This window comes from Staurois parvus, unplaced genomic scaffold, assembly GCF_062004578.1.
Source record: "Staurois parvus isolate SC_StPar_1 unplaced genomic scaffold, SC_StPar_1.0 ptg000159l, whole genome shotgun sequence".
NCBI classification, from domain to species: domain Eukaryota; kingdom Metazoa; phylum Chordata; class Amphibia; order Anura; family Ranidae; genus Staurois; species Staurois parvus.
Window position 1 is genome coordinate 6,303,304 of NW_028317955.1, and position 21,379 is coordinate 6,324,682.

General features: G+C 42.3%; 1 protein-coding gene across 2 annotated transcripts in view; it reads right to left on the minus strand.

The window, feature by feature from the left end:
• HIPK3 (homeodomain interacting protein kinase 3) overlaps positions 1-20,940 on the minus strand; it is a 191,352-nt gene extending 170,412 nt beyond the window's left edge. For both annotated transcript variants that reach the window (XM_089675876.1, XM_089675875.1), the window contains exon 1: positions 20,643-20,940. In XM_089675876.1, coding sequence (XP_089532002.1) covers positions 20,643-20,718 — 76 coding nt within the window. In that variant the 5' untranslated portion in view covers positions 20,719-20,940. The remainder of the gene's footprint in view (positions 1-20,642) is intronic.
• Positions 20,941-21,379: the final 439 nt, after the last annotated feature.

The window sequence follows — 21,379 nt, forward strand, 5'->3', positions numbered from 1 at the left end:
AAAAGTCAGCAGCTACAGTTTTTGTAGCTGCTGACTTTTATTTTTTTACAGAGTGAGTGGAACTCCACTTTCAGTTAACATATTAAAGCTTTTATAGTCCCCTATCCCCCATGTAACCAACCACTAGTTTTATGAAAATATAAATGCTACATACAGGTCCATTTTACCTACCTACATTTGTTGTCATAAAATGTGGCCCTGTCTCCTATATTTACTTTACTGCAGAGTGGGAAGGTTCTTCAGGTGCCCACTTTGCTGGTTGTACAGTGGTCCTTTCAGACCCCAAACTACTGAACAGAGCGACAACATTACCACGATGGGGCCAGTCGAAACATGCATAGCAAATACGGTCTCCACTCTAGTAAGAAGTGTGGGAAAATGACATGTAAAGCCAAATGCAGATAAGCAAAATAGGGTTTTTTTCCCCTTTTTTAAAATCTGGGGTATGTTATTTGTCTGGAGCTTGGCTTTAGGTCTGATTGGTTAGTAAGTGTAACTGGCCACTCTTTTTCTTTGTGCCGATCTGGAGTTGTATGTGGTCAGTAGTAGCCTAGAGACACAGATTAATAAACGGTATGTGTGCAGGGCACAAGAGCATAAGCAGGATTTGTTGTTTTTACCCATGCTGCGTATCTAGTGTGCGTCAATCTCTGATAACCTAGCAACCAAAAACTAAAAGGAGTGTTCATTGCATCACTGAACTTAAATTCAGACAAACTCATATCACAATTAACCCCATTTTACCAATTAACCAATTAGCACATGGAAATTAAAAAATTCAGTAAGAGTTCTTGCAACCATTTTAAATTCTAATTTCCCAACAGGCTCATACAAGGACAATGAAACATGCATTACATTACCTTTTAAAAGACATGAATCACAAAAAAATGAAATCCCTGATTAGGCTGATGGAATATTCAACATGCAAAATAATGACAGGATAAGTGCAGTTTAGAAGCCATCCTTTTTCTCATTACCCATTAATTAAAGCATAGTCTAAGGCTATCGAAATCAGAAGAAAAACATTTTATAAATTGTAGTCTACCAGTCCTTAGAAGTAGTAGCTGAATTGACAGCATCCCCATTATTTTCATCTTGTGTCTTCCTGTCTTAGGGGGACAACACCTATTCATAGTACTGTGAGTAGAGCTGCAGGACTACAAAACAACTCCTCATCTCCACTTCTGCATAGCTTGGGGGAGGTGCAATGTAGTCCACAGAGACCTAGGAACTATGTTACCTAACAGGAGTTCAGCACAGGCACATAACTCACTGAATTTCAGGCAGTACCAACATATATATTTTGCACTTCTAGAGCAGAGAAACAAAATGATTTCAATGGCATATTTATAGTTGAACTATGGCCTACCATAAAACGTACGTGTTGCAGTACTTAATTATACATGCATCTGCGCATACAGTTTCTTCTAATCTTCCTGCAAACCTCCACAAATACCTGATGAGCCTGCCAAGCAGTCCTCCTAATGCAGCTTCCCATGATTGTGTGACAACGATGCTGCACTGTTCCTGAATTCAGAGGTGAATTGTCACTCAACACTAGCCACACCCAGTCCCACCCACTGCTTTCTGGATTGACAGCACTGCCTCTGTTGCTAAAACATTCTCACTGTGGGCTGCTGTGTCTGGAAGGGGGAGAGCACAAGACACAAAATAAAGGTGTATTTGGCTCAATCAGGAAAGGTAACGGAAATGTTTATTTACTTTTTGCGGTGAGTACATCATATAACTAGATTTGGTACCAGGGGCGGACTTGACAACTCATGGAGCTTACAGGCAAAAGGAGATCATGGGGTCCCCTGTGTCCCCAACCACACTCAAGCCACACCCACACAAAGCCCCACCTACCCATTGCATTGCCTGCATTACATGCATTTGTCACAGAATTTCTCTACAGTATGTTCAAAATAAATGTTTAAAATAGAAAATGTTTAATATGAAAAGTGGCACTCTATGTACAGATGTCAATGATATATATATATATGGAAAGGCACTCAGTGTACAGATATCAGTGCTATATATAGGGAATAACACTAAGTTTACAGATATCAGTGCTATATAAACACTGATATCTTTACACTTAGTGTTATTTCCTAAATATAACACTGACATCTGTACATTGAGTACCACTCAGTGTACAGATATCAGTGTGCTCTCATGTATATAGAAATCAGAGTTATAAGATATAGGGTCGGGATAGGGAATGGCACTCAGTGTACAGACATCAGTGTTATATATATAGGGAATAGCAGCCAGTGTACAGACATCAGTGTTCTATAACACTGATGATATCTGTACACTGACTATTCCCTATATATAACACTGATATCTGTACAATGACTGCTTTTTCCTATATATAAACGCTGATGTCTGTACATTGTGTGCTATTCCCTCTATAAAACACTGATATCTGAACACTGAGTGGCACTCAACTGTACAGATGTCAGTGATATATATATATATATATATATATATATATATACACACATATATATATATGCACTCAGTGTACAGATATCTGTGTTATATATATATATATATATATAGGGAATAGCAGCCAGTATACACAGTGCTACATATAGGAAAAAGCAGTCAGAGTACAGATATCAGTGGTAAATAACACTGATATCTGTACCCTGACTGCTATTCCATATATAACACTGATGTCTGTACACTGCGTGCTATTCCTTATATAAATCACTGATATCTGAACACTGCGTGGTACTCAGTGTACCGATGTCAGTGTTATATATAGGGAAAGGCACTCCGTGTATAGATATTAATGTTATATATAGGGAATAACACAGTGTACAGATATCAGTGTTCTATAACACTGATATCTGTACACCGAGTGGTATTCCCTGTATACAGCACTGACATCTGCACACTGAGTACCACTCAGTGTAAAGATATCAGTGTTTTGTATAGGGAATATAGAAATCAGGGTTATTAGGGTCAGGCTAGCACCTGGCATGGACACTGGGCAGGATATAAAATCGGCTGACTACTATATTAAATAGACACATTAAGCTGCAGTGCTGTCACCTGGGGATTACACACACTGACCTGCTGCAGATTGCCAGGCTAGCTCAGGGACTACTCCATTCTCCAATGCACTGTCTGCCCGCCCTCTGCAGCTCTCCAAGTTCAGTACCAGCGGCAGGGATGTGGACCCGCCCCTCTGCTGAATCCCCGAGGAGAGGTGGCCAAAGTGCCTGCCTCGGCATTGTCCCGTCCACCATCGCTCTCTAATCCTGGCCAGCCAGTATTTTCTCCTTTTAGCAGCATTGTGGGCTCATCCAGAGGACAGAATGAGCCTCTCATGTGGCCCTATACTGACCCCGGGCCCTCGAGCAGTGCCCAAATGGTCAGTCCACCCCTGTTTGGTACTTGTTTAGACTGTCACACAAGAGTTTTTAGTTGTACTTTAACAGACCAAAGGGAAGCAAATAAGGGTTTACATTGTTAACAATGTTTACATGTCAGGGTGTACATATACTTGAGGAAATCCATAAAACACTAAAACTAGTATCTATACCTGCCAAGTAATCATAGCACCAAATAAATAAAAGCTACAACCCTTTGATAAGCATGAAGGGGGGAAATCTGTGGATCTGTTTCTGGTATCCTAAACCCTCTGACTGTTACCAAGATGTGCACGAATATTGATTTTTAGATTAGCGGCGTCTCAACCGTAGTATGAACTTGATGGCATCTGATCTGAACCTGATAAAAATACTGATACACTGATGTTGCTTTTGGCATCTGCTGTGTGGTCAATCAACATGCAGTAGGTGTGCGGTTTGGAGGGCATCTAGTACTGAGTATGAACAGCAATGGCTCTTCCATGACAAAAAAATTCATGTGTGTTAATCAAATATATTTGGTGATTTCAGTTCTGGCATTATTTACATTCTTCTTAAATTGGAAATAAAAGCAAAAGTTTTTTCATTTTGGATAGTATAAGAAGGGGGGGGGGGGGGGTTATACCCAGGGGCGGACTGACAACTCATGGGCCCCCTGAGCAATAGGGGATCATTGGGCCCCTGTGTCCTTGCCCAAACTCAAAAAAGCCTATGAAAAAGGTACCAGGGGCATCTCATAGGGCCCCCTACTGACCCCGGGCCCTTGGGCAGTGCCCGAGTTTCCAAATGGTCAGTCCGCCCCTGGGTATACCCCATGTCAGTTTTTTTGGCCATCTGGTGAGATTTTCCTTCACTTTCTGTTCCATAGCCAAAGAGAAAGTGAAAGAAAATTCCTCCAAAGTGAGGGAAATCCCTGGTTGTCACCAGAACTAGTGTCCCTATTGGAAGCTCCCCTCTATTCATGTTCTGGTCAAAACAAAAAAAGTTAGATTTTTTTGATTTTCTTTCACTTGCACTATCAGTAATAACAGTAAACATGACAAGCAGAGAGGGTGAAATCTCCTTAATGGTAGAACGCAATAACAACCTCATATCTTCGAATACCTCTCCATTCTATACCAAAAAAAAAAGTTTTGCCTTTAAGTTTTAGGTGGTCTTGCACACGGCCGTAATTGTGGCATCTGGAAGCGGTGTGCAGCTATACAAGCATAACAGCCGGCACTCCCATTTTCAAGCACACATTGGTGGTTGTACAAATACAGCTGAACACGGCGTATCCTGCAATAATGGTCATTGGGCTAAATAACTCATTAGCTTTGGCTCCCAGAAGCCACAACAGTAGATGATTTTACGCTGCACGACCATGTGCAAGAGTCCTAAAACTGTAGTATCCAAGCTGTCTCTGGCTTTCATAAAGAACTGACTCAAAAGAAACATGTCCACATTTGTAAAACTGTAAAGAAAAAGAAATTTGAAGCCAAAGATCAGCATGAAATCCAGGTAACTAGCATTTTCACAATGACTTATGGGAATTGTTGGTGGTTACCGATATGCTTTCATATTAGGAACCAGTCAAAAGTCGATCTGTGGGAAGCCTTCTTATCACCTCACCATCCAACATCCTTCAACTGAAAAATCCAAGTCGCTCGGTGGAAAAGTGTTCAACCAATTAGCTGCTGGCAGTATTCGGATATTTTAACAGCCGGAAGCAATAGCAACAGCAGAAGATTGGTCCATCCACACTGTTTAGGGTGGATGGAGAAATATATAGGTATTTGACAAGCTTAGGTTTAGGAGGAAAATAATCTACTTTCTGACAATGTGCACCAGTTTCCCATGTTACCAGTAGATCTTCACTGGATAGATCAGTGATTATCACTATACCCAGGGGCTGAAAAGTGCAGTGATAACTAATGCCATGATGTCTCTGACCTGGGAACCACATGCATGGACCTTATGTTACATAGGGCAGGATATTCTGGGGACTTTCCCAAGCTGAAATGGAAACCTAGCTTTGCACCTATTCCCGAATACATAGAGAGACTTTTGGATCATGCTTGCAATGACCTCATGTCTTCGAGACCCAGTTTCTGGAAATGTGCTTTCTTGATGTTCCAGAATATCTTTTCTGCCTAGTTCACAAATGATCATGGCCCTTTACATTTTTCGATGAGTAGATGAAGCTGATTAAACAAGTTACCACCACTCCTCAATATAGTGTAAGCAACCTGCATGTAGTCCTTTCTTTGCCGAACAAGGCATGCTGCAAACCGTGATTGATCATTGCCAGCCAATCAGCTATGTGTATCTATAGGACAGAAGCTTTCAAAGGATAGGAAGCTTTATGCAGCAAAAGAGCTTTTGTTGGACACAAGAGCTAGCAACACCCTTGGGGCATGAAAGAGTAGTCCATATAACTGAAACTCTCGAGTTCACCTGGGTTGCTATGGTTGCAGCAAATCTGCGGTTGGAATATATATAGATTGTTTACGGTGTATGAGCTCATTCCCTACCTTAATTGCTATTAAAAGCATGACAAAAAAAATCAATAAGAAATTTCTGAGCTTGATTACTATATATAGGTGAATTTCCTTCAGTCAGCCACTTGACAAGTTCCTGGAAAGTTTTTAACAATAATTTAGGGGAAATCTATTACAAAATACGACATCTGGGTGACGAGGTTCTGACAGAAGCAGCTAGTCCCTGAAATGTGAGCCATGTTATAGTAATTGAGCTGTCACTTCAAAGCCATTGTTTCTCATTTTTAGGGACTCTTTAATGACTGGCATAGTACCACTGGATTGGCGTAAAGCCAATGTGATGCCAATATTTAAAAAGGGCTCAAAATCTTTACCAAGTAATTATAGACCTGTTAGTTTAACATCGGTAGTTGGGAAGATACTGGAGAGTTTAATAAAAGACCACATCGATGAGTTCTTGCTGGAAAAAATATTTTAAGCAACAGACAGCATGGATTCATGAAAGACAAAAGTTGTCAAACAAATCTGATTTCTTTTTATGAGGAGGTGAGCAAAACCTTGGACAGAGGGATGGCGGTGGACGTGGTATACTTGGATTTTGGCAAAAGCATTTGACACAGTTTCCCACACACGGCTAATGTGTAAGGTAAAGTCTACATGCTTGGAAAAATAAGTATGTAAATGGGTAGAAAACTGGCTAAAAGATCGTATTCAGAGAGTAATGGTTAATTATTCATACTCTGAATGGTCTAGGGTTGTCAGTGGTGTACCCCAGGGTTCAGTGTTGGGACCCTTATTTTTTAATGTATTTATAAACAATGTAGGGTCTGGGATTAAAAATCCCATTTCAGTCCTTGCAGATGACACCAAGCTGTGCAGTGGAATAATGTCCTTACAGGATGTCGCCAACTTACAAACCGACCTCAATGCACTGTTTAATTGGGCGACTATGTGGCAAATGAGGCTTAATGTTGATAAATGTAAGGTTATGCACTTGGGGGCTAAGAACATGCATGCATCATACATACTGGGGGGGGGGGGGGAGTACAACTGGGGGAATCAATGGTGGAGAAAGATCTGGGAATTCTGGTAGATCACAAGCTTAATAATGGCATGCAATGCCAAGCTGCGTGTTCTAAATTGAGCAAAATCCTCTCTTGTAGTAAAAGAGGTATAGACTCCAGAGAGAGAGATATCATATTACCCCGGTACAAATCATTAGTAAGACCTCATCTGGAATATGCAGTTGAGTTTTGGGCACCAATTCACAAAAAGAACATTGGGGAACTGGAGAAAGTACAGAGAAGGGCAACCAAACTGATAAGAGGCATGGAGGAGCTCAGCTATGAGGAAAGATTAGAGGAACTGAATTTATTCTCTCTTGAGAAGAGGAGACTAAGGGGGGGATATGATCTCCATGTATAATACATCAGTGGTTCATATAGTGAACTCGGTGTACAGCTATTCACCTTGAGGTTACTAACATTTATAGGTAAAGTTGATCCAGGGAATATCTGATTGCCTCTCGGGGGATCAGGAAGGAATTTTTTCTCTGCAGGAACAAATTGGATCATGCTTTGCTGGGTTTTTTACCTTCTTCTGGATCAACTGTGGGTATAGAATTATAGCTTTTTTTTTATGGTTGAACAGGATAAACTGTTGTCTTTTTTTAGCCAGACTATGTAACTAGCTCTAGGGCACCAAAACTTACCGGTGCCTTGGAACCAAAATGCAATAAAAGAGTAAAGCTGGTTATACACAGCTTGTATTTCAGAGGATTCCTGCTGAATCTGTTGAAATTCAAGCCATGATTGGCTCTACATGCACCATCTGGGTTAACAAAAGTCGATTTAACTGTCAACTCAGCTGGGTGGAAACTATTGGTCAAACAGTGACTGCATTCTATCAGATACATCATTGCTCAGGTATTCAACCAAGACTTACTGAATACAATAGCCGGCAATGGAGATGCCTTCATCCATGCTTTTTAGCTATCCATGTATGGCTAGCGAAAAGTTTAAAGAGGATCTTCACTCTAGAAAAATAAAACACAGCAGCTACAAATCCTGAAGCCTTCAGGTTCCCAGTGCTGGCACCTTAACTCTGGGCAGCCCACTGCTCATGCTGCACTTCATGAATGGTCCCACAGTTTTCTGGAACCTGTGACATGTCCCAGAAGACTTTGGGGGGGGTAAAACTTCCACTTGGGAGAAGTGGGTACCTGTCAAAACTGCATACCTGCTCCCCCCCAAAAAAAATGACAGTGGAGGGGAGAAAAGGACTTAAAGCGGACCTTTGGATGAACGCCAGGAAATCTGACTCTCCCTTGCAGTGGGGCTGCACAAGCACTGCAGAGGGTTAACTGCTCTTTTAGGTTTAAGGGATAGTAAAAGCACTTTTACTTACCAGATTCTTCGCTCCCCCTGCAGACAATGCTAACCCATGTTCTAGCGGGGGACTGTCCTCTGCATCCCCATGTCAAATGCAGGGCTAGGGACCCTGCATTGGTCTTGATGATATCAGGACCTTAGACCACTGCGGCATGGGGGAAAAGTTGCTGTAGGGACTGGTCTAGCAAAACTGAGGATTGGGTAAGTAAATCTACTTTTCCATGCCTAGATCTTAACAAGCAGTTAACACTTGCAGTTCAGGCAGGTTTCCTGGAGCTGGGCTTTAAGTAAATGGCTTTTTCCATTAGAGCCTTACCCAACAGATGCTACGCTATTAAACCGTGCAGACAAAGAAATATGGGCACCACAGCAGCTTAAAGGATTTAAAATTTGTTTGTACACCATCCACTCTTTGAACCTAAACACAAGGACTAATAAGCACTTCTTCACACTCAAGGTCGGTACATTTCAACACATACATACTTGAGAAAAGCATCCCTGTCTCTACTAAAATAGGCCACACAAGAGGAAATGGGATGAGAATTATGGCACAGGATATAAGACATCTGGGAAAATATACAGGTGTTTGCCTGTAAGTAATCAGATCAAAATAGCACACAGACTGCATAAAAGATTATTATTATTATACAGTATTTATAAAGCGCCAATAGTTCGCTCAGCGCTGTACATTACAAAGGGGGACAGAACATGTGACAGAACAATACCAATACAATGCAAAACAAGAGGGGACTGAGGGCCCTGCTCTTTCGAGCTTACAATCTAGGAGGGAGGGGATGGTGGCACAGGAAGATAGCTGTGGGGGATGGGGTGGTAGGAAGAGTGGAGGAGGTTGGCAAGTTAGCAGGGGGTCGGGAAGGCTTCCCTGAAGAGATGGGTTTTCAGAGTGTGCCTAAAGGAGAGGAGAGTAGGTGATAATCTGATGGGTTGGGGCAGGGAGTTCCAGAGGATTGGTGACACCCTGGAGAAGTCCTGGAGGCAGGCATGGGAGGAGGAGACCAGGGAACTAGAGAGAAGGAGGTCTTGTGAGGAGCGGAGTGTGCGTGTTGGGCGGTACTTGGATATTAGGTCAGTGATGTAGTTCGGGGCAGTATGGTGGACAGCTTTGTACGTCAGTGTTAGATTAGACCAAACTGTGCACAAATACTTCAGAACAATAAAGAATCAATCAAAACTTTTCCAACCAATCAACAAAATTAATATTTTTAAACTTATATTAGCAGAATTCTTATACCCTCCTTTGTTTGGATTCTTTTATTTGTTCAAACATGACAACCAGCCCTAAAACCATATTTCCGAAGACACAGATATGGGTGAAATGCAAGTGAATTTCACACCCTATTAGCAACAGGAACACATTTTTTAATATATGTTTATTCAAAATAAATCTTATATTTATGCATTCCATATACTGTAATATGCCCAAGTGTTCTACAATGATGTCATAAAGCATAAAATATCAGCTTAACATTTTCCTTTTCATTAGTAAGAGGACTCAACAGTTTTGAAAAAACATTTACAGGAACTATTTAACCTTCTCAAAATGTGTAAAAGAACACACACACTGGTATTAAATCCCAAATGAAGTCCTCACCCATAACTGCTTAGCTTATGGGAGAGAAGACGTAATTCTACATGGAACATAATGGAGAAAGCAACTATGCTTGGATTGGTTAGTGGCGAAAAGAAGCCAGGCCTCCAAAGAACACAATGGTTAGACAGCATAAAAGCACACGCCAGCCAAAACATGAATCAACTAAAAGTAGCATTACAAGATCAGGAAACATGGAGACAGATGGCCCCTAAAAGTGCTGAGTCAGACAAGGCTGAACGGATAACATACATTGATGAAGTCAATTTAAATGTGTTTATTATCATGACTGTCTTTCCGAAGCACAGCACAGCTCCAACCTGTAATTGAATGCAGTAACCTAAATATTTTACAGCCAGTAAGTGAAGCCAAAGCTCCAAACAGATTACACATTCTGCCTGTTCACTGCTATCAGCCAGCTTTCAAAATAATCCTGTTTCTGCCATATTACCGTAAAAGGAAGTGTTTTGGTAGCAGTTTCCCATATATACAGTATCTCCCAGAAGTGACTACATCCCTCACATTTTTGTAAATATTTGATTCTATCTTTTCATGTGACAACACTGAAGAAATGACCCTTTTCTACAATGTGACGTAGTGAGTGTACAGCTTGTATAACATGTAAATTTGCTGTTCCCTCAAAATAACTCAACACACAGCCATTAATGTCTAAACTGCTGGCAATACAAGTGAGTACACCCCTAAGTGAAAATGTCCAAATTGGGCCCAAAGTGTCAATATTTTGTGTGGCCACCATTATTTTCCAGCACTGCCTTAACCCTCTTTGGACATTTTCACTTAGGGGTGTACTCACTTGTATTGCCAGCAGTTTAGACATTAATGGCTGTGTGTTGAGATATTTTGAGGGGACAGCAAATTTACATGTTATACAAGCTGTACACTCACTACGTCACATTGTAGAAAAGTGTAATTTCTTCAGTGTTGTCACATGAAAAGATAGAATCAAATATTTACAAAAATGTGAGGGATGTATTCACTTCTGTGAGATATTGTATGTTCAATGCTCTATTTCCAATGTGAGATTTCCTTTTTCATCTGTAAGAAAGATAAGTTATGCCTTACACTGAAATAAACGGTTATTAAGCCAAGAACATTTTTTTATGTTGGCTTACAAACATTCATCTGATAATGAACGGAAAAAGTCTCAGGATCTTCTCTGCTTGTGTGTACAGGCAAACTGGTCAGTTTCTTACAAAACTGTTACAGCCCAATCAGGGATCATGTCCACCTCTGCTTAAGAGATGGGCTGTAAACCTATGATTATACATATGCAAAGTTAAAATGTTGAAAAACAGTCAAAGGGGGTTATTTACTAAAATGGGAGAGTGCAAAATCTGGTGCAAATTCTGCATAGAAATCAATTGGCTTCCTGGTTTTATGGCCTAAATCTTAACAAGTTAGAAGCTGATTGGCTACCATGCACAGCTGCACCAGATTCTGAGTGCTCCAGTTTTAATAAATATACCCCACAGTGTGAATAGGTCCTAACTGGGTTGCCATACACAGGCTTGATTGAGCACAGCTTGCTATGGTTGGGTTGTGTAGGGACTTACGTCACAGCAACAATAAGAGCTCCAAAGGTCAGAAGTTGTCATTATTGTAAGTAATCTTCTGACATCTCCGACCAGTTATGTTTTCCCCTCTAAGAAGCAAAGGGAATACAAGGTTTCTTGCCATGGTATGCCAGAACAGTGCAGAATATCTTAGCTCTCCGCCAAGTAGTAAAACTCTGACAAACAAACCAAAAAAAAAAAAAAAAGGAAAATATGAAAAGGATTGGGAGTGATGATAAACAAATGCAATAGAAAAAATATTCCACAATGGTACCCTTTTCAACTTCCCTCCACTATAAAATGACAACCTGCACAAGTACGGCAAAAATTCTCTGTAAACACTTACTATATAAAGAAAACAGAAGTATACCTGTTGTAATGTTTCTTTGATGATGCAATGATACTTTTTATGGCCTCTAAAATGCATCTTAACCCCTTGCGGACAAGCAGACGCATGTATGCAGCCTTACGGAAGTAGTTCTCAATGCTGTGGAGCTGCATATATGCTTACCTGTGTTTGAAACTGGGAGTGTGCTGCACGGCGCATTCCCAACAGAGACCGTACTCTCATTGACAGGCCCACATCCCATACTAACAATTGAGAAGCTGGAGACCTGGGTACTGATCACTGTGATACCCTTTGACTGGCAAACACAGTGATCAGTCACTGCTCAGTCTGCCATTTGTTTTTTTTTTTTTTTTTAATGGGGGGGGGGGGTTCTCCTCTTGAATAGAGAAAAAGATATACTGTATCTTCTTTTTCTCCTTGATAGAGAACAGTGTAAGCTAAAAGTGTGAGTAAAACAAAAAATGTTAATAAAATATAAAGAAAAAATTGCTAGATCAGGGTTTGATCTAGGTCAGGATCAGGGTAAAAGGTCAGGGTTAGAGTAAAAGGTTGGGTCCAAAGGTAAGAGTCTGTGTATTTTAGGAAAAATTATGGCATCAGTGCCAGCTAGAGTATTTTAAGTAGGATAAAAAAAAAAAAAAAAAAAAAAAAGCAAAACCGCACACCATTGTTTCTGGGCCTGATTACAGGTACAAAGAACAAATAACATACACATATGTAGTATCACTGTGATTGTCAGGAGTAGGAGAGTTTATTTTTAGTTGTTTCTTGGTGGTAAATGATGGTAATAGCAATAGCTAAATTAAAAAAAATTATTTACTCTTTTGTGCCAGTGTTTTTTTTACTTTGAAAGGAAATCAGAAAACACATATTACCATTTACCATCAAATGAAAGCCCAGTCTGTCCTGAAAAAAAAAAACAAGGAAATAATCCACCTGGATACACTAAGTACAGTTTTACGTACGAACCAATATTAAAAGTTGCAAAACTGTATACAGGCATTAAGATTTGTTTTACCCTACGTCACAAAGGGGTTAAACTGCACAGTGGCTAAATGATTAGCACTTCCGCCTGGCAGCACTAGGGTCGTTGGTTCGAATCCCAACCACGGCACCACCTGCCTGGAGTTTGCATGTTCTCCCTGTGCCTGTGTGGGTTTTCTCCGGGTACTCCAGTTTCCTCCCACACTCCAAAGACATGCGGGTAGGTTAATTGGCTCCTGTCTAAATTGGCCCTAATATGTGTATGTATGAATGTAAGTTAGGGACCTTAGATTGTACACCCCTTGGGGGTTAGGGACTGACGTGAATGTACAATATATATGTGTAAAGAGCTGCGTAAATTGACGGCGCTATATAAGTACCTGAAATAAATAAACTGAATCATCTGTAGTTGCTGTCTATGTACACCATCTTGTACCCTACATGCTGTTGAGCCTTAATAAAAATCTATTTAAATAAAAACAAGAAAATCTTTGTCAACTGGCAAAATCATAGTAAATTTAATAAATTAACAAATATGAGAAAATAAGTGCAGAAACTGCCCAGATCAACTTTCACCAATTACAAATATGCTTCCAAATCTCACTAATCTACACACAGCATTACACATAAACTAGAAGGCTAAAACTAAAGCTCACATCACAGTGACAAAATTCTGTGAAGACACTTGTAGATGCTTATCTGTTCCTGGAAACAAGGCGAAGACATTTTCCTGAGAACAAAAAAAAAAAAAAACAAAACCCCTCAATTGGCCTAAACAAAGCATTCCCAACTTTGCCCATGCATGTACTCAAAACAATACACACTGTACATGTAATAAAACCAGTAATTGAAAGCTTAGGCCACTCCCAACCTTCCCAATAATATCCTCCTCTTTGTAGCTTCACATTCCACAGAAGCTGTTGAGAATGTGTGAGGCTGGGCTGGGATTACAGCCTTCAATCCATCACCTGTCACTAAATACAAATGGAGTTTCATTGTTTGAAGCATGTGTCCACACATTTAGGGCCAGTTCACACTACATGCGTTTCAATTGATTTTTTTCTGCATCTAAAATGCACAGAAAGTAGGTTATATGGTTATTAATGTCAATGTTCACATCAGTGCTTGCAGTTCCAGTTGCAAAAAAAAAAAATAAAACTTGCTGCATTTTTTCTGCACAGAACTGTACTGGAGCGCAGTAAAACGCATCAAAAATGCACCGGAGCACACTGGAAGGTACATGTCCCTAGGTAAATTGAAGAAAAAGAGAGGGGAAGAAATGAACTGGAATGCATAAAAAAAACGCACTGGAACGCGTCAAAAACACAAATGCGGAAACACATCCGGAACGAATTTGAACTGCGTTTCTATAGTGTGAACCAGCCCTTAGTGTGTCTCTTCCCCAAATTGAAGACACAAAGTACAATATATTTATATTTATATTAAATAAAATGTAAACAGAGTTGTAGAAAAACAGTCGACATTTTTCTTAACTAATATATGTTTTAAAATGAAACAAAGTTTGTGATTATTTGCTACGGAGAGAACTATTTCTCTCTCGTTCTGAAACGTATAAATAAGCCCAATGACCCTTTCCATAATAAGGCAGGACACAGTAAGCCATAGCAAACAATCACCATTCATTTTATCATCTTAAATAAACTAGAAAGTGTGTTTCCTTAAAGGCAAAAGACAGGGAACAATAAAAAAACAAACAAAAAAAAACATACTTACGTATATGACTGCAGCATTGGTGTGATTCTACAAGCTTTCTCCTACCGACTCTAAGCTCAAGAACTGAGCGATCATGTGACCGCTGATTACTCAGTTCTCAGGTTTGCTCTGTGCTCTGCCCCTCCAGTGCTCACTGGAGCGGCTGGCTCAGCCTCACAGTGGCGCACTGACAGGCTGAACAAGCTGCCGATCGGACATTTGGGTGGATGTTTTTGCCCAGAGTGAGGCCTTAAAGTAGACGTAAAATAAAAAATGCCATATATGATGTTCACTACCATTTATTTATTTATTTCAGGTACTTATATAGCGCCGTCAATTTACGCAGCGCTTTACATATATATTGTACATTCACATCGGTCCCTAACCCTCAAGAAGTGTACAATCTAAGGTCCCTAACTCACATTCATACATACACATATTAGGGACAATTTAGACAGGAGCCAATTCACCTACCAGCATGTCTTTGGAGTGTAGGAGGAAACCGGAGTACCCGGAGGAAACCCACGCAGGCACAGAGAGAACATGCAAACTCCAGGCAGGTGATGCCTTGGCTGGGATTCGAACCAACAACCCCAGTACTGCCAGGTGGAAGTGCTAACCATTTAACCACTGTGCTGCCCCCATTAACACAAAGTATCCAAATACAATAGGAGCGCAAAACCAAAGATAAGGGTTCATGTACATGGTCATTTACAGACATTTTCTATACCTAACATACATTTCTTGACACTTTCCAGGCCCTGGGAACCAAACATGCCTTCTACAGCCTCCCATACAAGTGAATAGCTGTACTCTTGTAAATACTAACACACTGGGGTTTACCCGGAAATGCATGTCTGACGTATTTCCAGATTGCGTAACGTTTGCTTTCAGGAAATACATTGAATGCACATGCGCAAGGCAAACAAGTATCGCCACTAACAAGAGTGCAGCCCACATACAACCATTCACTTGTATGTACAGGGTGTATGAAGCATGGGTGGCAACTTGATTGTGAGAAATTGTTGGGAGACTTAAGCTTGGCATAGAAAATGTCTATAAATGTTCATGTGCGTGAACCCTAAAAGCTGCTGCACTGGTGCGATTTTCGCGCAGCGCAGGTGGTGCGCAGTTTTTGTGCAGGTTATCTGCACTTTCTATTAGATCGTAGCATGCAGGATTTTTGGTGTGCTTTCAGAAAATGCACCAAATATATTTAATCTAATATATGTCTATGGGAAAACGTGGGTAAGCCGCACAAAAACAGATACTATATCCGCGCCGTGGGGAAATGTGGGGAGCAGTGTAAAAGCGCCCTAACAGCCCAAAATGCTTTAGTAGTGCATTTCAGGGGCCACAAGCTTCCCATTCATCAGGGATAGATATATATATATATATATATATATACACAAGAATTAACACAGCAACCTCCCCCCGAATACAATAGTGCGGCGGGAGGGATTCTGGGGAAATCAAGTCATTTTCTTTCATTCAACCCACTGGCTTGAACGAAAGAAATTAAGTCATGTATGTCCCGGAATGAAATAAGAGATAAAATAATCTATCATTCTGGATCTGTAATAAAGTGCACCAAGGTAATGGAGATAAAGCACAGAAAGGGTGTAAACATGTGAATCAAATATTACGTTCATGTAAAAAAGACAATATCTAAAAATGTCAATTCTCGGAAAATACATTATAGTTTCCCCTAAAAGGAAGAAAAAAGTCACGCTAAAGTTAAACTGTAGAAATAAAGAAGACAGCTGTTCGCAGGATTTCAATACTTTACGTTCCCTGTTTTTACAAACATTTCATGCTGGAGTTTAAAAAATCTAGTGTGGGCAACTTCTAAAACAACAAATAAACTGCCAAACTGAGCGGTGCTGTTACAGAGCCTTGCGGCACAGACGAGGCGAACGAGGGACAGAGTGTTCTTATAATTTACCACTAACATGCTAACTCTCCCATAACCTCCTGAGCCTCAAAAACAAATAGAATTAACCAACGCACAAGCTCAAAAACCTTTGACGTCTGTTAGATCCGCTCTTCTGATCCTGTGAAGTATGATACACAGATATTCAAAAACCAGACTGTGTGCAAAATGTCTACATGAAAAATATTCCGCTGATTTATGGAGCATGTGCTGGAAGAAGAGTTCTATGTGAGATCACGGACACAAGGCAGAATTAATGTTCAGAAGAAAAGAGTACATCAGAAGTTTTTTGAAGAGGGAAGATGTTTTTGTTTCTTTTTAGCTATAATGGGAAGAGAGAGGCCTTGAAATGAGATAGGGGATCTACAAAAATGAAGAGAAACAGGATGTTAAGGGGGGGGGGGGAGGGTTTGATGAGTGCGTTTCTATATGGGGCAGCGTCTCAGTGTGCTAGCCGCTGTCACTGGCTCGGCACTATTAGCGTATCTGATCAGAGCCCCTAGAAGTTTGTGGAATGTGTTGGGCTCAGCAGTCCTGTGCTGACACCTAATTCACGCCCTCTCTATCTCCACCCTCTGTGAATGCACCAGGCCACAACATGTTGACACAACTGCTCTGATGAGCACAAAAAAGCAACATCATCATAAAACAAGCTACACACCTTTAAAGCATTTATAGGGAGGGTAGAGAATAGAGAGATTTATACAGTTCACATGATTTTTTTTTTCTGAACTCTAAACTGGGGAGTCAAATCACAACTGGACCCCAGAATCTGTTCCTGGGATCCCCCAAAAGGTTGGTAAGGGGGTAAGAATAGAGGCTTAGAGATCATTCTAGCAGCTTAATAAATGCTTCTTGAACACCTGGGAAATGCTATAAGCATCGGGCATTTAATAAACCTTGGGGAAAAAAGAAACACTACTGGAGCAGTCGGGCAAAAGATTTATTTTGTTTGTATTTTGATTGCCTTGAGCTGACTACTGTTGCTGTGTTCTCTTTTCCTGATTGTTTTGTACTCATTGACAACGGGATGTGAAAATAAACATTGTCCCAATCAGTTCTGAAGCTAGTTTCTATAAAAGCTGTGTCCCATAAACACATTTGTTCCTATCATCTTACCTCCCAGTCTCACCACATTTGTTACCCCCTTTCCAACTTCACATCTCCTGTATTACACCTCCCTGATGTCTTTTTGTGTCTACATAACAAGTCCTGTTTCTGATAAATATACACCCTTCCCATTTCTGTTCCATCTTGCCTACATATCATTTATTTCATCACTTTCCATACTATAGGACTGCTCCATATACCCTCACTCCCTTTCAAGCACAAAACTTCTATCCTTTCCCCCCAAATCAATGATGACTCCAACATACCAGTCCTGTTATCTGACTTTATGGTCAACCATGACAAAGCCACCACACATGTCCAATCTTTCCCCATCACCCACATGCATGCCTTCCCTAATCTCACCCACCTCTCTGGCCATGTGTATTCTACCACCACACCACCCTCTCTTGTTCAGTCAATGACACCATGGGGTTTATTTACTAAAGCTGGAGAGTCCAAAATCAGACTCCCTTCTGCATAGAAACCAATCAGCTTCTAACCTCAGCTTGTTCAATGAAGCTTTGGCAATGAAACCTGGAAGCTGATTGGTTTCTATGCAGAAGGGAGTCTGATTTTGGACTCTCCAGCTTTAGTAAATAAACCCCCATAAGTATCTATTTAGCACTTTGCATCACCCCACTTCTAATTCTCCCCAAGTATGATCCCTTTCAGGCTAAATTTCCAATGTTCCTCCATTTATACCCCACCCTGCTTCTAGGCAACCTCCGCCTACTTATACTCCAATATTACATAATCTCCCCTTCTCTCCATCTCTGTTCACCTTCCCTTTCCCAGCACAACTTCCTTCCTCTATGTCATTTCTATTCACCATGTTACCCCAATTTAATTTAGCACGTCAATCCCTCCCACTTCTGTTCATGCCCATTATTATGCCATCCAATTTCTCTTATTTTTCTGTATCCCAATCCTCCTACACCTTCTATAATGTAATTCTATTCAGCTTAACCTTTCTCGTGGTTTCTGAAGCCAAGCCTCTGCTTCCCACACAAGTCTTTGTAACTTTTAACACAGACAGTTTCCCTCTACAAACTATTCCCTATCCAACATTCAGTGCCTACATCTCTTCTTTGTACCCCCCAACTCCAGATCATACTCCACACACTAAGGCTGCATTCACACTTGAACGTTTTGAAACTTGTAAGCTCCAAAAACGCTAAAAAAAAATCAATTGATCTCTATGGGGTCTGTCTGAATGATCAGGTGTGAACAGGTACCATAAAGAACAATCGATTTTTTTTTTTAATTTTGAGCGTTTTTGGAGCTTCAAGCTACAAATCGCTGCAGTGCGAATGCAGACTAAATCCTATCCAGCAAGCTGACCAGACAGTAATCTCTCTCTGTTGTTCTCTCTTTCCAGCTCTTGCTATCCTCCATTTACTCTCCCTATTAAACCTGTAGAAGGCCCGGCTCTTCTCTATATTCTCCAGTATTGAACACAACACTACCGAATCTCTTGTTGGTTGTTCCCCATCTAGTACACAGACCTCTTTGTTCTCTTTGCCTAGCCTGTAACAGCCATGTTCTCCTATCTGTACTTCCCAGCATAAGTTCCCCTTTTATCTCTACTACCCATGTTAAGCAAGTAAAAGTCCCAATCTCCCATGTTGCTCTCCAGTCTGTAGAAGACCCCCAATCCCCTCTCTGTATGCCACCATCCCATAGAAGACATGGATCTGTCATTGTATCCAATTAGCCTTTAGAATTCATAGATCTCGTCTATAAATCCATAAGGTACAGCACCACCCAATCTCCTCTCTGTGCACCCCTCCAACCTGTAGAAGCCCCCAATCCTATCCCTGTGGAATTATCTCCTCAGTGTTCACCTCCAGCAGATAGAATTCCTGGATCTCCAAGGTGTACCCTCCAGCAGCCCCCCCCCCCCCATCTCCTCTCTGTAGTAGCCCCCAATCTCCTTTAAACCACCCTCCCCCTTTTCCAATAACCTCTCAATAGAAGTCCCCCTTGATCTCCTCTCTGTAGTAACCTCCTCTCTACTGTAGTACCCCCCCTCTCATCTCTGTAGAAGTCCCCCTCATCCCCATCTCTTCTCTGTAGAAGTCCCCCCCATCTCCTCACTGTAGTGATGCCCCTCATCTCCTCACTGTAGTGATCCCCCTCATCTCCTCACTGTAGTGATCCCCCTCATCTCCTCACTGTAGTGATCCCCCTCATCTCCTCACTGTAGTGATCCCCCTCATCTCCTCACTGTAGTGATCCCCTCATCTCCTCACTGAAGTGATCCCCCTCATCTCCTCACTGAAGTGATCCCCCTCATCTCCTCACTGAAGTGATCCCCCTCATCTCCTCTCTGTAGTGATCCCCCTCATCTCCTCTCTGTAGTGATCCCCCCCCATCTCCTCTCGTCTCTGTAGTATACATCTCTTCTCTGTACTACTGCCCCCCATCTCCTCTCTGCAGTAGTCTCCCTCATCTTCTCTCTGTAGTAGCACCCCCCATCTCCTCTATGTAGTAGTAGTCCCCCACCTACATTCTCTCTAACACCCCCATCTCTTCTCTGTACCATTGCCCCCCCATCTCCTCTCTGTAGTAGTCATGCCCCCCCCCCCACATCGTCTCTAGCTCTATCTCTTCTCTGTACTACAGCCCCCCCCCCCTTTTCCTCTCTGTAGTAGTCACCCCCCCTTCTCCAATCTAATTTCTTTAGTAACCCCATCTCTTCTCTGTACTACTGCCCCCCTTCCCCCCAATCTCCTCTCTGTAGTGCCCCCCCCCCCATCTCCTCTCTGTACTACTGCCCCCCTCACCCCGATCTGGTCTCTGCAGTATACCCCGTCTCCTCTCTGTATTAGTATGCCCCCCCCCCCCCCGTTTCCTCTCTGTAGTAGTCCCCCCCCCCCAATCTCGTCTCTGTAGTAGTCTCCCCCCCATCTCGTCTCTGTAGTAGTCTCCCCCCCATTTCGTCTCTGTAGTAGTCACCCACCCCCCGATCTGGTCACTGTAGTGTCCCCCTCCCCCTGTATAGAGAGTACAGGTTCCCTCCTGTGTTTACAGCCCGGTCCCCCGGTGTCTCTCTCTGAGCTCCCCTCCCCCTCGTTCCCGGCAGTCAGTGGGTGGGTGGGTGTCCCCCGGACTTACCTTCATAGAGCAGCAGGAGGTGCAGCGTGCAGGGCTGTGCCGGACATGTCAGGCAGTGAGCGGGGCCCCTCTGCATGCTCAGCTCGCGCCGGCCGCTGCCATCTTGTCCCGGCCCTGAGCTCCGTCACCGTCCTCCCACCCTCCCCCCACACCCCGGGCGGCTCGGGGCCTGTCCTGCGGCTTCTGTCTTCTCAATACGTCGCGGGGGAACCCATACTCGTCCTATCAGCGCGGGCTCCTGGGCTTGCTCGGTCCCGCCGCGCACACACCGCCGCCGCCCGCTCCCCTTCTAACATGTCGCTCGGGCAGCCTGAGGGAAACAGGCAGCACCAGCCGATCCCCGAGCGAATCCGACCCAGGGACGCCACCTGGCGTCCGCAGCGAGGAACGTTACCTTGGCAACCCATGAGCCCTTGTTTACATCGGTGATGTCATTCGCCTTAACCCCCTGCTTGCTGGAGTGGACTGCGGTGCCCTGCTCAGTGATCACGTACAATACCAATCATCCAGGCGTTGTCCGGAGGACACCGTCACTGTGGGGTGGAGAGGAGGCAGCTTCCTTGTAGCTGAAGTGCCATCCATGTTAATCCCTGCCACCAGATCATGTGCTGACGTGTGTTCATCTCAATCAATCAATACATAGAGCAGTAGAATTCCTCATTGATTGTGTGATCTGCAATAATCAGGACCTACCTATACACCAATGTGCAATGGCCCACCAGAGGATGACATTTTCT